General features: G+C 39.3%; 1 protein-coding gene across 2 annotated transcripts in view; it reads left to right on the top strand.

Annotated features, from left to right (window-relative positions):
- Nucleotides 1–15,830, top strand: part of TOX (thymocyte selection associated high mobility group box) — a 299,151-nt gene that overhangs the window by 270,108 nt on the left and 13,213 nt on the right. For both annotated transcript variants that reach the window (XM_032610469.1, XM_032610468.1), the window contains exon 6: nt 6,541–6,621. In XM_032610469.1, coding sequence (XP_032466360.1) covers nt 6,541–6,621 — 81 coding nt within the window. The remainder of the gene's footprint in view (nt 1–6,540; nt 6,622–15,830) is intronic.

The raw sequence follows: 15,830 nt of genomic DNA, 5'->3' as shown, positions 1-15,830 counted from the left end.
AGAGAGGGAAGTAAAACATAAGCGTGACTGTGATGTTGGTCTTTGCTACTTATCTTTCACTGACTGGAACCTACAGAGAAAGAAAAATAATAACATAACAAGATCACGCCCTTTGTATTAGACTCCTTGGAGTTTCGACCCTCAGCATCTTTCTTTATGAAGGTCCAGTTAGATTTCCTGTCTCTCCCCGTTATTTCTGAATTCTGCGACTCTGGTCATCCAAGTCTGGGATCTGAGTTCCCAGTTAACGGAGAGCAAATCAAACCCCACTAAATTAAGGAGTCCGTCCAGCTTTGAAGCAGAAGAGATTGGTCCAAAAAGCTGTAAAGTGTTCTTGGGTCCTTTTTAGCCATGGAAAGTCAGCTCTTAAGTGGGAAAGGAAAGTCACCTTAAATCAGAACCAGATGTAAATTACTAAGTGAACCTTAAGTTCCTAACTGGAGACACAGTTGGGCTGTAATACATTTAGCAAATTACAAACAAAATGTTCTTGTTTACATTACATTAAATGGCTTTAGAGCTTCAGCCAAAGAGCTGAATAAACATGCTGTTAGGCTAAAAATGGAGTGGAAGGCCGGTTCAGAGTTTGGTGTGTTCAGGAGAAACCACAGCCCACGGTGCCCAGAGAGCCTATTTTTGTAAATGCTAGCCCTGTTGTGGGAGCAGAGAGTGGATTTACCTCTAGATCCAGAGCCTAATGAGCAGATATCACTTGCAGGGAAACTGTTTGAATATTGTAACATCTGCCTTCTTTCAGGATGCATAATTCATATCCAAGGATATTAGCCGTAGCAGTTCAGCTCAATAGCAACACCTCATTATTTTATCCCTCAGTATTTATTCCTATGTTTGACGCCTTATGAAATTACTGTTAATGTGTTTATATAAGGGCAGATCTGACACAAGTGGGAAGAATGTAATTTCCTGCTCATTCTTTCCTGCTGCTGTGTCCTCTTCCCCTGGTAGAAGTGGCAAGTGTAAATAGTTAATTTGCTTCAATTATGAGCCTGTCCTGCTAAATTAGAAGCAGCAGGGATATGAAGAGCCAGAATTATACTTATAAGGCAGCTGACAAATCCTCTGAGCCCACGGAATCAAATCATTTACTCCTCACTGGTGCTCAAACACCCACTACAGATACGCTGCCGGGGTTTTTTCCCCCGCCCCGTATCTTATGATAAAATGTGGATTTTATGTCAACAGCACTTCAGGTTAACTAAAATCCTATTGCACTGTCACATTCACACATGTGTTTATCTTGGCCAGTTCCTTATAAACACTATGCATTTTCACCAATTTTTTTAAACTAGGAGTAAAGGATATATAAAATAATTGTTCATTTAAAAACTGTAGAATGTAAGAAAAGTTTATATTTGTAAAAACTTAAAACAGCAGTTAGAAATATTACATGCAATGGTGAGCATATTTCACCTCTAAAACACAGGTAAGTATAAATACATATAATCATTGGTACATAAATGGGATTACGGCATGCCTTCATGGGTATAAATACACGTAGAAATATTCCACGCTCATACACAGAGCGAGCAGACATTCCACTTGAAAGGTTCCATGACATCAGCAAGGAGAGAACTTGAATATAATACTCAAGTCTGCTGTGCTTTATGTATATTATTGGCAAACATGTTTGGGGTGGGCGGGTTGTCTGTCTGTATATCAAATCTTCTACTTCTATTGATGCCCACTCTAATTCAGAAGATGCAATTCGGTATTTTACCATGCACACCCATGCCCATGCTGACTCATGGAAGGAGAAACCTGAGACTAGGGATTATACACTGGATCACAGGTATTTCCTGAGCACCTACTATGCACCAAGCTCTGCCCTGCCTGCTGGGGCTTCTGCTGTGGACAAAAAGATGACAGGCCCTGCAGTTGGGGGTCTAAGAGAGGCATCAAGGGGAGATCTCATGCAGCCAGGAGGAGCCATTGCATGAACAAAGATGCAAAGATGGATCTTAGATACCAGATCAATGTGATTATACATATATGTATAATATGTATATGTGGGGGGGGGGTTGTCTGCATTTCTTGTGTGCCTGACACAAAAAAAGCACATGTTAGAGGCATATTCTTAATGCCTGTTTTTGGTTCTGTAGCTTCAGTTCCTCACACCATGAAGGCACATAATAGATACTCGATGCATTGTTAAGCATAATCAAACGACATCATACTCGCCCCGGTCATCCTCATTTAATGAATCTACAGATATGTTTTGCAGCCATTTGTTCAGATGGGGAGCTTGCTTCTCTCTGATCCCTACCATTCCAAAACCAGGTTACACCATTTTTGTGTAGACGATTTGTATGCATTTGATGGATCCCAAAAAGAATCGAGAGCAAGATTTTTGACACACTGTGTAATATTTTCAGTGCTCTGAATACTCATGTATAAAGTCCTCTGAGTTCTGCAATGCTTAAGAAAACGCTGAGCACGTTACACAAATGGAAATTTAACTGCATTTAAGGACTAAGTTCTGTATAAAACACAGAGGCACTTGCTGTCACTATCCTAAATAATAACAGCATTCAGAGACGCTGCAGACATTAATTTCTCCAGTACCGTGTATGACAGGGAATTGTGATTGAATTAGTATTTCTTATATAACTGTATTTCTAAGCATTTTCTATAAATATGAACTTATACTGGGGGGGAAAAACTGCATTTGAAGTTAACGAAAAAGAAAAGCGCCTTCTAGTTTTATAGTGTTTGGATAAAATCCAGGATTGGAAGAATTATGTTTTTTCTTATTATTACTGTAAAGAGTTGAAATCAACTACAACTAGAGATTAACTCAGGGCCAGAGCCGAAAAGAGGGAAGGAAGAAGGAACTAAATGGTGTTTATAAGATTTTACTTTTTTGTATAAGTTAGACAGATTGTTTGGGGAGGGAGCAGAAAGTGGAAAAAGCAAAATGGCAGGTTGTATTAGAATTTTTTCTGTTTGTGTGCATCGTATTCACTGATACTGAACTGCTGATTTTAATTAGAGATTATTAGCCTATAAGACATATATATTACACATGCTGGAACGTAGAGCATTTAAAAAATGATTCACAGAATCACTAGATTACATGAACAGAATTTGGATTCTCTAGAATTGGTATTTGATGTATGTTTTAGTTTAGCCATTATATATGTTTTAGTTTAACCACTGAGATGCGATCCTTAGATAGGATATGGTAGCTTTCTTAGAATAACAAACCACAGCAAATAACTAAGTTAGGACAGGATGAATTCAAAAGTGTTTGGATGAGCTGGGGAAAATGATGAATGATGTATTATGATTTTTAAATCCTCATCTGGCCAACTTTGCACTTTATTTCAAACAGCTGTAGACCATTTGGAAGCCATTTTGTAGTTCAACTGAGTACTAATATTTACTGTGTGAATCACATTTCTTTAAAATATTTGTCTTTCCCTGAGAGAGAGAGAGAGACCATTTCTTTCCCAGACTTAACTTTGATATAAATCAGACCTATCCTCCTAGATTAGAAGGTTTGATCATTGCAGTGGGCTGTTCATTGCCAAACGCAGTCAGCGTCATCTCTGGTTTCAGCAAGCAGAAGACTTTCTCCATGTATAAATAGAGCTTTGAAACGTTTTTGAGGATCTTTTTACTGATGATTTTTAAATATCTGTTCTCAAGTAGGAATTTAAGTATGTGGAATTCTTACATGTTTTTTATCATTCACGCGTACATTTGAGGCCTTTCTTCAGACATTTCCATCAAATATAGAATTCAGAAAGCATCCTTGTGCGATTTTAGAAGGTAGCATCATAGAGACATACATACAGGGTGAATAATATTTGAGCCATTAGCTAGTTCTCAAAGGTGGAGGTTCAAAATTACTATCGGGGAGACCACCTCAGATGTTAATTCTGATCTAGGGTACCGCCCCCTTTAAACACAATTACAGAAATATACCTCCTGAAATTACCACCCTTTGCATCCTCCCTCTGAACACCTGCGTCTATTCAGGAAAGAGCGGACCCATCAATCCGTGTAGTGTGACGTGATGAGTTTACCCTTTTCTAAAGCGGTATTTAGGCGCTTGTACGATGATCTCACATAGCCAATCATGAGTAGCCAATAGGGAGCCATTTGGAGGAAACAGGGCACTCTGAATGCTGGTCAGGTATCCCGTAACAACATCGATCTCCCAGTGAAACCAGGGGGCACACATTCAGCCTAAAACACATTGAGTTGCCACCTTTCTCCCATGGTTATTAATCAACAAATTTCAGGGACGTTAACACCTTGTGGGACGTTAACCCCTGGGGACCCCACCATAGTAACACTGTTGCTTGTTTCAGTAGAAACCAAATGCAAGAAAGAGGATAGATGTTACAATCTGTCCATCTGGCAACACTATCTTATCTGTGCCACTTAGAAAATGATGCTTAGGGCAATGCTATGGACCCAAGTGTGTAATATTTGCCTTTAGAAGCTAAATGAACCCTAGTTAGCTGCCCAGGGGGTCACTTAGAGTAGCATATGAATAAAAAACATGGTAGAAATGCTTCTAGTATACAAAAGCATACTACCATCAAAGATATTTTTGCTAAATATTTGCTTCAAAGTCCTGAATAGGATTTCTGTCTGTGTGGGAGAAGAACCCTCTCCAAACAGTTTTAAGGTATTAAAAGTAAATGTAAACATTTTCAGTGTAAGGTCATTAATTATAAATTATGTCTTGGAGAAGAGATTGGAGTGAGAAAGAACTACAAACAGAAATCTGTCTTTGGAGAAAGAAATAAATCAGTAGAAAGCAGGAGGGCTCTGTGTTTCTGATTGTGGCTGTGACCAAAGCATGCAATACACACGAATCGTGCTGTTCAGAGACGTTTGCTGTAATCCAGCGTTTATTTGTTTTCATGTTTGAATGTCTAAAACAGGGTTTGAATTTTATTTCCAATAATTAGCTCTGTAAATTAAGAGTTCTCTTGTAATTGAACCAAAGGATTAATTTGGCTTTTTACTAAAAAATTTCTTTTAAATTTCTTTAGTTCCATATATTGTAAAGATGACACAATGATTGTATGACACTGTTGCACAAATTCTTAATCGCCTTCTTATGATTGCCTTTAATATAGCAAAATGCCGAATATAAAAGACTAGGCTGAAGAGCTCCTTAAATTAGCACTTTCATTTCACAGGGTCCTTTATAATTCTGCTGACAAGGTTACTCATTTGTTTACCTTAAATAAAATGTTGTGCTTTAATTAAAATATTCATAAGTAAGTAATATTTCTCACACCTTGAATTTCACAGCTGGGGACTGGGCTCAGCAAACCACCTTCCACATGAGAAACCATAAACTGACCTCTGCTGCCGACTGTGGCAGATACTTGGTCTTTAGACATAATTTATATTTAACTATTTTGACTAATTCCAAAGCCACTTTTCACACTGAGCTGTGTCTAGTTTTGAGCTCAGCATTACAAAATGCTAGCCAAGCAAGCCTCATTCCCTGCTGTAAAATTCAAGATGTGGGAAATTTAAACTAGTCCTATCGATGAAAATACATCCAATGGTGAAAAATATTTTATTCTTTAGGGGTGATTTCAAAAGATTGACAAGAACAGACTCTAAAGCCTTGAAAGAATGAGCTTAATGGTAGCAGACAACCGTGTGTATTCACTTTGCTAATCTTTCGTTTTTGACTCTAATGACTTTTTTTCTGTTTCACTTAGCAATGTGACCTTTAGCCTACCTCCAAGTCATTTTTTGGTACTTTTGCTCACTTTAGGATGATTTTACTTGTATTTGCAAAATGATCCCCTGTGAAAAATGAAAAGCTTCTGTAAACTGAAAATCAATTCTGAACATTTTTACCTCTTCACACTGAGGCTTCCACACACTCATGCCATCCAGTGTTTTTGTTGGAAAGGGCATGACCACTCGGCCACTCAGGGTCCCCAGCCCACTCCCAAATGTGACTTTGACTGCCACTACCAACTCCTGAGTCTTTGAAAATAGAGCTTCAAGACACAAAATTTTAAAATAGCGATGAACCTGCGAACTCCATAACTGTTTCTTTGATTAACATGTTGAACATAATTGATCATCTTTTAATTCTGTCCTTGTTTTTATATTTAGCAAGGAGAATATATATCGGGATTTGAATGCACTGTAGAATTCTCTGCCCATTATGTAAATATGAATGACTTCTTTTTTCACATGTAGTTTCTTTCCCCGGCAACCTCCATCAATAGTATCTTTCTAAGCCAACTACCTCCACTGTCAAAGTACCCCAGATAAATCGGTACATATGCTTTATGGAAAATGGAAAATTTTACTATAGTTAATCTTTTTCTTATCTAATCTCTTGCCATACTTCTTAAAAACTTGTTTCAGTAAGAAAACACGATCTTCGGGGAGATGTATGTTATTGTATTATGTGTGTGTGAGTGTGTGTGTGTGCGAACACACAGTTATCATTCTGCGCTGTACTTCTCTGGAAACAAAAGCAGATGCGCTTTCTAATTCCTAATTTCAGACTCTCTGTTGTTACAGGTCTATAAAAAGAAAACAGAGGCTGCGAAGAAGGAGTACCTGAAGCAACTAGCAGCATACAGAGCCAGCCTGGTATCCAAGGTAACATGCAACCATGTGGTATTGGGATGGATTGTGGCCATCTCATTGCAGACTCTGATGGTCATGTGAAAGCATAAAAGATTACTGTAGCATTTCTGCACAGTCTCCTTTGCTGAAAAAGAAAAAGTAAATCCTAAACAAAGCTATATGTTATGAAAGTATTTGTTCATACCTAGAGGACCAGAACAACATCCCCTGGTGTCGTTCCATCCATCCTTCTGTGTACTGTTGCCCACCTGTGGATTACTGATTTTGTGGGTTAGTCACAGTGCATTCTTAATCCCTAACCAACTTTCTGTTTCACCATGTTCCACGCTTGAATTGCCCTCCACCCTGACCCCATCCCAATGGTCTTTGCTGAGGAGATGCCAACTGTCTTTAATCCTAGCCTCATTACAACATCATCAGAATGTAAGCCTACCAGAACAAACGAACAAATGAAGAAAATGCATCATTTCATTTGAAAATGAAAGCACCACTAAAATAGTTTATGCTTTAGAATATCTCAAATACGAGCCCTTGCTGGTATAAAGACTCAAGAGTTAACTCTGTTTGGTGTTGGATTATTAAAGCTGTATCTCCTTTTATAGATTTCTCAGGCAGGTAACCTCAGAGACAGGGCTGAAGCTGTGAGGACTGGACACTGTGGCATCTTAAGTCCAGATGTGGCTGGTACCCAGCTCAGTGCGGGTGGGGCTCTGGACTTCATTCCATTCACCCATGAAAAATACTTTCTGTTTTATCCACAAATATCCATTCCCCTTCCAACAGCTCTAAAGTAATTATATCATTTAGTTTTTCTTGGGGAAAACATATACTGAATATATGATACAGAGAAGAAAAAGGAGCACAAAATACAAATGCATAAGAAATTTCGGTACACTGTTGGTCTAATGCAACTTTGCATTCCACTTCTAAGGTATGACATTGTGGGAAAACTTAATATTTATTATTTAACCTTAGAATTCCTAGCTCATCTGTACTATCTCACTATGGATCTCACACTTTCTCATTTTTCTAACTCCTTTTGAAGCTGTTTACATTTTCTGCTGATACCGTCACACATTTCTGTATATTTATAGAATTCACAGCATGTATGTAAAATTATAGCAAAAAAACAAGGTGCAAAATATTAGATCCATCCAACAATTGGGTTGTACAGTTACTTGGTATTATTCAGATTAATATGCCCAAGATGTAAGGGGGCATATGAATTCTTCTTACTTCATCCAAGATAAGTTTCTTCTGGAGCGTTTTAAATAGAAGTTTTAGTCAGAACATTTTACATATGAGAAAATCAATACGTGAAGTGTCAATCCCAATACAAAGCACTCTGGTTAATGTTATGCAGATTGCCAGAATGCTGTAATACTGACTAAGCTTTACTTTCAAAACAAGTGTCCTCAGATTTGCTCTTAGCTGCAACTTTTCTTACTATTCATTCTCAGAGTTGCAACCCTCAGTATACGGCAATTTGTATAAATGCTGCGAATTGCCATTTCTACATTTTAAAAAACCCAGCACTTTTCTTTAGAGCTTACTCTGACGTTTTTCTTCTCTTTGGCAGCAGGAATTTTGCTGGAGCTGTTGAATGTCTATTTATGTACAACTATCTATTGTATGTATACAAAATGCAGAATAGTTATAAACACCCTCTTCAGGTTAGAAAAATGGCCTTCTGATGTTGTATGTGAATGGGATATTTGCAGTTTAACCTTGCAGACACGTGCAGAAAATTTACCAGCCTATCCGCTGATTGCACACAGAAACATATATAAAAATCCATTGCTTTTCCATTTAAAATTATCACAAGGAAAATAGCAGCCATTCATGTTTACATATATATTTTTCTGTTATACTTTTTTTTAGTATGTTATAAATTATTTCCCTATTCTGAAAGATCTGAAGATCTAAAGGTGCAATCATAAAATGCTACATGGTAATAACAGTCACCAATCCAGGCAACCACAGTGTGACAGCCGAGCTCCATCTTCTCCGTTCACTCGTTCATGTGTTCATTTGGTGAATTTCCCTGGGCATGTGGTCTGTGCCGAGCGCTGGGCCAGGCTCGGAGGACACAGTGGAGAACTGGCAGGTGCGTCCTCTGCACTTAAAGAACTTTCTCTTCAGTCCGGGGAGACCACTAGTGAAAACATAAGTTAATGAATGACCAAGATCTTTGTGAATTGAAGCCTTCTGGGAAATCAAGGAAGGCATCTGATAGGGTGGTCTGCTGACTCCTCTTTGAAGATATGACCCTGGAGCTGAGAGCAAGGGAAGACAGGAGCTTGCAGGACACAGGGAGCCTGGGACAGAGCCGACCAGGCAGTGCAGCAAATGCAGGCTCGGGGGACAAAAATACCTCCTTGGATGGAGAAATGGTCAGTGTGGCTGGAGCTGAGCGAACAGGGGAGTGTGGTCTGAGACTAAGCTGGGAAGATGGGCAGCGGCCAAGTCACGAAGGCCTTGCAGGATGGTGAAAGGAGCTGGGTTTCGTTTTCTGTACAAAGGGACGCCACTGAATGGGTTCCAGTAGGGGGATGGCGTGATCGGATTTATATTTTAAAAGATAACTTTATGTGAATGACTTCCCTCACTCCCCATACCTTACCCCTCAAAGTAGGCTTGATTGTCAACATTTCACTGAAGAGGAAAAGTATCACATAGGCAAGAAGTGCCCAAGCCCTGTGTTGACCTCCCGCTCCCTCAGTCCTTGTGCCGGGCCATGTTGTCCCCAGGTCCTGACAGGGCGCTCGACCTGCTTCCCTAACCCCCTGCCCCAGAAGTCAGGATGGAGCATCGATCTTCTCTGTTCTAGGCCCACTTAAGGTGGTTTATTTACAATATTGTGTTAGTTTCAGGTGTGTAGCAAAGTGATTCAGTTGTATATATTTTTCAGATTACTTTCTATTATAGGTTATTACAAGATAGTAAATGTAGTTCCCTGTTCTACATAGTAAATCCTTGTTGCTTATCTATTTTATGTATAGTAGTTTGTATCTGTTATTCCCATACTCCTAATTTATCCCCCCGGCCCCCGCTTTCTTTCCCCTTTCCCCAAAGTTTGTTTTCTATGTCTGTGAGTCTGTTTCTGTTTTGTATATATTAGATTCATTTTATTATTTTTAGATTCCACTTACAAGTGATATCATATAGTATTTGTCTTTCTCTAACTGATTCCACTTAGAATGACAATCTCTAGGTCCATCCATGTTGCTGCAAATGGCAGTATTTCATTCTTTTTATGGCTGAGTAATATTCCATTTTATATATATATATATATATATATATATATATATATACCACATCTTCTTAAACCAGTCATTTGTTGATGGGCATTTGGGTTGTTTCCATGTCTTGGCTTTTGTAAACAGTGCTGCTATGAACATTGGGGTGCGTTGTATCTTTTTTAGTTAGAGTTTTCATCTTTTCCGGATATATGCCCAGGAGTGGGATTGCTGGATTGTATGGTAGCTCTATTTTTAGTTTTTTAAGGAACTTCCCTATTGTTTACCATGGTGGCTGCACCGATTTACATTCCCACCAACAGTGTAGGAAGGTTCCCTTTTCTTCACACCCTCTCTAGCATTTGTTATTTGTAGACTTTTTGATGATGGCCATTCTGACCCATGTGAGGTGATACCTCACTGCAGTTTTGATTTGCGTTTCTCTAATAATTAGCCATGGTGAGCATCTTTTCATGTGCCTCTTGGCCCTCTGTATGTCTTCTTTGGAGAAATGTCTATTTAGGTCTTCCACCCATTTTTTGACTGGATTGTGTGGTTTTTTGATATTGCGTTGTATGAGCTGCTTGTGTATTTTGGAGATTAACCCCTTGTTGGTTTCATCATTGGCAAATATTTTCTCCCATTCCACAGTCTGTCTTTTCGTTTTGTTGATGGATTCCTAAGGTCACTTTTGTCAGTGAAATACCGTATTAGCCAAAGCTCTGTGTCCAGTTCCCTAGGTTCTCGCTGGCAATTTTGATTTACTCCTCCAGAGCTACGTATTTTGGTACCAACTTTCTATGCAATGTCTTTCATCCAACAAGGCCTTGTATCCCTGGGCCAACAGCTCTTGCCCTCTCTGATGTGTAACCACGTTAAGGCGGCTACTTCTCACTGCTTCCACTCCAGGCCCTAGTCTGCATCCCAGCCAGAGCTGCACAACACCTTTTCCACATCAGGCACAGGGCTTGGTGCTGAGAGCCCAAAGGTGGGCACAACAGATCAGAGTGTTTCGTGATACTTGAGAGGTTTGAAACTGTACTCTAAAGTTAACTGCTTCTCACTACTCTAAAATTAGCTGTTTCTTACAGAACATAAACAAAAAATCGAGGCAGCCAGTGAATACTGGTCCACCCGAGAGACTGAGTCATAGGATTAACAGTGCTCCTCTCCTTTCAGTTACATTTTAGCTTAAATGAATTATACACCATCTAACCCGGCATATTAATTAACATGACTCCGGACCCGAATAAAATTGAAGTCGTAGTAGAATATTCTAACCTTCGTACTTGAAAATGACAATACAGACACACTCTCAGCTGGACACCCAAGTTTTTTCAGTAACAACGCAAATAGACATGGCACCTTGCTATCGAGTAGCTTCTATGTGTCCCACGCTGTGCTCGGCATTTTACATATATTTCTACTCATCATCACGATAACCCTGCGAAGTGAGATTTAGCCCCATTTTCTAGACAGTCCCTAGGCAGAGAGACTAAGTGACTTGGAGAGTCTAAGAGACGAAGGAGAGGCTGGTGGTAGCAGAGGGAGAGCTCACACTCGCTCTCCGGTTCCAAAGCTTGTAGGCTTTTCTCTACCCTGGGTGACTGTCAATTTTTATATCTTTAGAACTGCGGCCTCTTATTATCCTCAGTAAAATTCTGTGCCAACTCTTACATGTTAGACAGCCAAGAGTAAAGGTGTTCTCGTTTAAATGAGGCTGGGGATGAGGGTAGAAGGCTGCCCCCTCCCTTCCACCCACTGCCCACCACCAGAGGCCGGCCCGAGACCCTCAGAGGACGCTGGGGCCTGCGGAATGTTTAGGAAGCCCTGTTCTGTGCCTTGCTGTCCAGCTGTGCACGTGCTTTACCCAGTCACGTGGAGCCAGTGACAGACCCACCCAGGGTTAGATCTGCTCGGTGACAGACCCGCCCAGCACAGCCCCTCTGCCGTGGAAACACACGCGCAGTGAAGGACACAGGAAAGGGAGCACACTGGCAGCTGCAAGCACAGCCCGGGTAACACCTGGAAAAACTAACCTGTTCAGTTTTAGACTCTATGATTTAAAGAGGGAAGTTGGGGAGATTGCAGAGGAAAGAGTCATAAAGCAACTGAAAAGGGAGGGCGGGAGATAGTAGCAGAGAAGAGTGGATTTGGCATTACTAAGTCTGAGAAACACATATGTGGGCATGTTCACCCCATGATGGGTGTCAGGCATGGGCAGTGGTTCCTTGTGCTCTGCTTTCTCTGAATCCAGAACAAGAATGGAAACACCATGTTACCCTAGAGGAATTTAATCTGAACAGGGAGCATTACCAAACTCTTGGATTATTTAGGCAAACCGTTTCTTTCCATTGAGAAATTTAAAAGCAGGAAGCAAAGGTTTATAAATAAGGTTTGGAGAAGATCTTGAAGGCGTCTTCAGCACCTGTGCTTCCCCAGGCACCAAGGGAAGCATTAAAAACCTCTAACGCACCACCAGTGTCACACAAAACGAGTCCTCAGGGGGCAGAAACATCCCCAGGCACTCAGGGCAGCTCCATCTGGGTTCAAATTCCAGGTTTCTCACTTCCTAACTACTTGCTTTTATGCATGTTATTCAGCTATTTAAAGTCTCAATTTTCTAATGTGTTAAACAGAGAAGATAATAGGAGCTACATCATTAGGTTTCCATTAAAATAAAATAGGAAACTATATATAAACTGCATGATTCAGGATCTTGAACACAGGAAAGCACTTAATACCGGCAATTATTATTACTATCAATTTTATGTTTAACGTTATTGATAGGTGCGCAAAGAACTAGGAAAGTTTTGTATATGATTCGCGATATAGCTGGACCATATTTTCAATGTCTGCAAGGCCGCTTTGATGTAAAGAAAATTTTAAAGTGGCATTAAAATAAGAAAAATTTGCTTCATACATATTTTCTCTTATAAAGATAAAAAATGATCTAGACATTTAAAACAATCACCTACACGGGTTCCTTAATTGAAATGTCTTTATGAGCCTTTAGCTGAGGGAGCCTACGAATAGTCTGAAGGTCAAGAATATATTCCATTGTGGAGCCTACGGTTTCTGGGCTGCAGTGGTTTTACCTGCTATTTCAGGTCATTTTGGGTTGGACTGTTAAGTAAAGCTTAAGGAAATACAGTTTTTCCATCGACTCAGGAATTCCTGGACATGAGCCTAAATTACGTTGAAAGCAACGTATAACTTTAAAGCAACTGGAACTAGCTTTATCTTATCGCATAGACCAGAATTTATATTCCAAAAATGAGTGTTGCATTCAAAGGACTCACCTTGGGTGGCTACACACTTGCTTTATGATCGCCCCAGAGTTCAGAAGACTTTCGGCAGGTCCTCTTTTAGAACCGTACTCCGCAAAAGTTTATGAGCCCCCTTAGCAAATAACATTGTCGCATGGTTTTCACACCTCATTCTTTTCCCCAAACATCACCCATATACATCCAACAGACTTGGCTTCAAGTGACTATTAGCTGTTCCCAAAAATCAAATTCACCACCAAAAGACAAAGAGTTGTCTGAGGATATGTAAAGCGATGTCCCACAGGCGCTGAAGCAAATCCTGTACGGAAGTTCCCAAATATTCCAAGTAAAAGCAGCATTATTGAAATAAGCGTACAGCTGCTCAGAAGTGCCAGCCTGGAAAGAGACAGTGTTTGGATGAATATGTTCTGGTATGTTCAGTATAAGTAATCAGATTCATGACTTTAAGGTCACACATCAAATACGAGATTTTGTCTGTACCTTGAGCTGGGGTGCCGAAACTTACAGAGGATGATGGAAGCTTTTTATAATGTACAGTATAGGACAGTGTTGAACTAAATTAAGTAAGTTCTCTGTTGCCATGACCGATAGTAAAGAAACACAATTCTCAGTTCAATTAAAGGATAGTAAATTTGAAACAAAAGAAATGATTTCTTTTTACAGGATGAAAGTAACTTATAGAATTCACGCCGTAGAGAGCTATTGAGACAAATACTTAGTCTGAATATGAAAATAGGATGGATCATTTTATGACTGTTAACATAAAATTTGCAGCTCTGTAAGCCCAGATCGTGATTTAAAGATAGTAAAATCTCATGCTTCAGGGTGTAAGCTAATCACCTGCAAGTACCAAGAAGAATTTTCCTTCCAAAAGTAACAATGCACAGTTGAGTAGGTACATACATTTTGTTTTTTAATTTCCAATGCATCAAGTATTGGTCAGCACTGGAAACAAGAATCAAATTAGATGGACTATTAATCTGATTTGGTTCAGCGCCTCCTATATTGTTATTTCCACTGAGCTTTATGTCTTGTGTTTATACTTTGCTGTTTTAAATAACAATTGCTTTGTCAATCTTTCATTTTTATAGTACTTATTATCCCAGAAAGGGAGCATTTATAGACTATTTATAGACTATTATCTATTAGACTAGTCTATCATTTATAGACTATTCTCTTATTATAGACTATAGACTATTATCTTCATTATACAAAGTAAATGGGATTGAAACTATCTTGGACAATCAACAACTTGATTAATAAGAAGTACCTTAATGTTTATAGAGTCGTACCCTTTGTGAAAGACTACTGAAAAGACCCAAAAGGTCTTCATTGTGCCCCCCACACACACATTCCATTTTGCTTATAGAAAACATCCTTTAGAATCAGGGGCCCAAAAGAAAACAGGAAATAGAGCTTATAAACCAATAGCAAATACACATTCATCCCATGAAAATGTCACATTCGAGGGTGGATTTTCAGTTGTGTATACACTGATAGGGTCATATTTGGCAGGTGACCGACACAAAGCACACACCACTAAATAAAAGTGGTTAATGCATTTGAGATTAGAAACAAATTTAAATGATTTAGACTGTATGAGAAAGTAATTCTGGTTTCTGAATGGAAGGTATAGAGATCTTCATATACAATGTAATTATTTGCAAAATAGTAGCCCTGCTTTCATAGTTTAATTGGAAGAAAATGACAGTGAGAGTATATTAAGCTTATGATTTCTTCATATTTCCATTTAATCATGACGCTTTGCTGTGAATTCATGACACTTTGCTATGGAAAACAAACTTGTTCTGCCTATCTTCCAAAACAATAAAATATCTCTGTAATTAATAGGTGGTCTGTTGTATTAGTCTGATTAAGAATTCATCAGAAGTGAAGCTAGAAGCAGTTTTTTTTCCCTTTCTAAATGAGTGAATCTCTACATAAAGATACAAATTCTCAAAATATGGATGAAACACGGTAAGCTTCCCTCCTTCCTGCCATCCACCCAAGATCCAGTGGGGAACAAAGCACGTGGTACCTAACCAAAGGGCAAAGCTAAGGGTTATAATTTCTCATTTCTTCTGGAAGGTTGTGGTTCATGATGAGAGCAGAGAATGAAGATCAATCTGATATTCTGTGGGTTTTCAGAGATTTCAGATCTTTCCTTGCCCCTTAGGAAGAGGAACAGAATGTCTTGTCAGGAATATCAGCTAGGGCAACAGTGACTGCTTGCGGTATTGTTCAAGAACAGTCATTCAGTCACTCAACAAACATGTTTGTCTTCTCTATACTTGGCACTGTGTCAGATGCATGGGACACAGAAGATTCCAGTCCCGACCTTTAAAAAATCCTTTCCTGGGAATTCCCTGGTGGTCCAGTGGTTAGGATTCGTGCTCTCACTGCCGGGGTCCAGGTTCAATCCCTGGTGGGGGAACTAAGATCCTGCAAGCTGCGCAGCCAGAAAAAAAAGAAAAAAAAAAAAAATCTTTCCTGTTGGTGCAGGACATCATGGTGAAGAGAGAATGCAGGAAGAGAACACCCAGTGGAGTGCCTGCAATGTTTAGGCACGTAGCTAGATGTGTTATTATTTATCTTGTCATATTCAACGACTTTGAAAATATAGAGAAAACATGTAACTTCCCAAAAATTCTTTCTCTCTCTGTGTTAAAAATTGTTTCAAGTATTGTCTAAA

The sequence above is a fragment of the Phocoena sinus genome, chromosome 17 (genome assembly GCF_008692025.1).
Source record: "Phocoena sinus isolate mPhoSin1 chromosome 17, mPhoSin1.pri, whole genome shotgun sequence".
Classification (NCBI taxonomy): Eukaryota; Metazoa; Chordata; class Mammalia; order Artiodactyla; family Phocoenidae; genus Phocoena; species Phocoena sinus.
The sequence above is the reverse complement of the archived record's forward strand: the minus strand, read 5'-3'. Positions and strand labels throughout refer to the sequence as shown.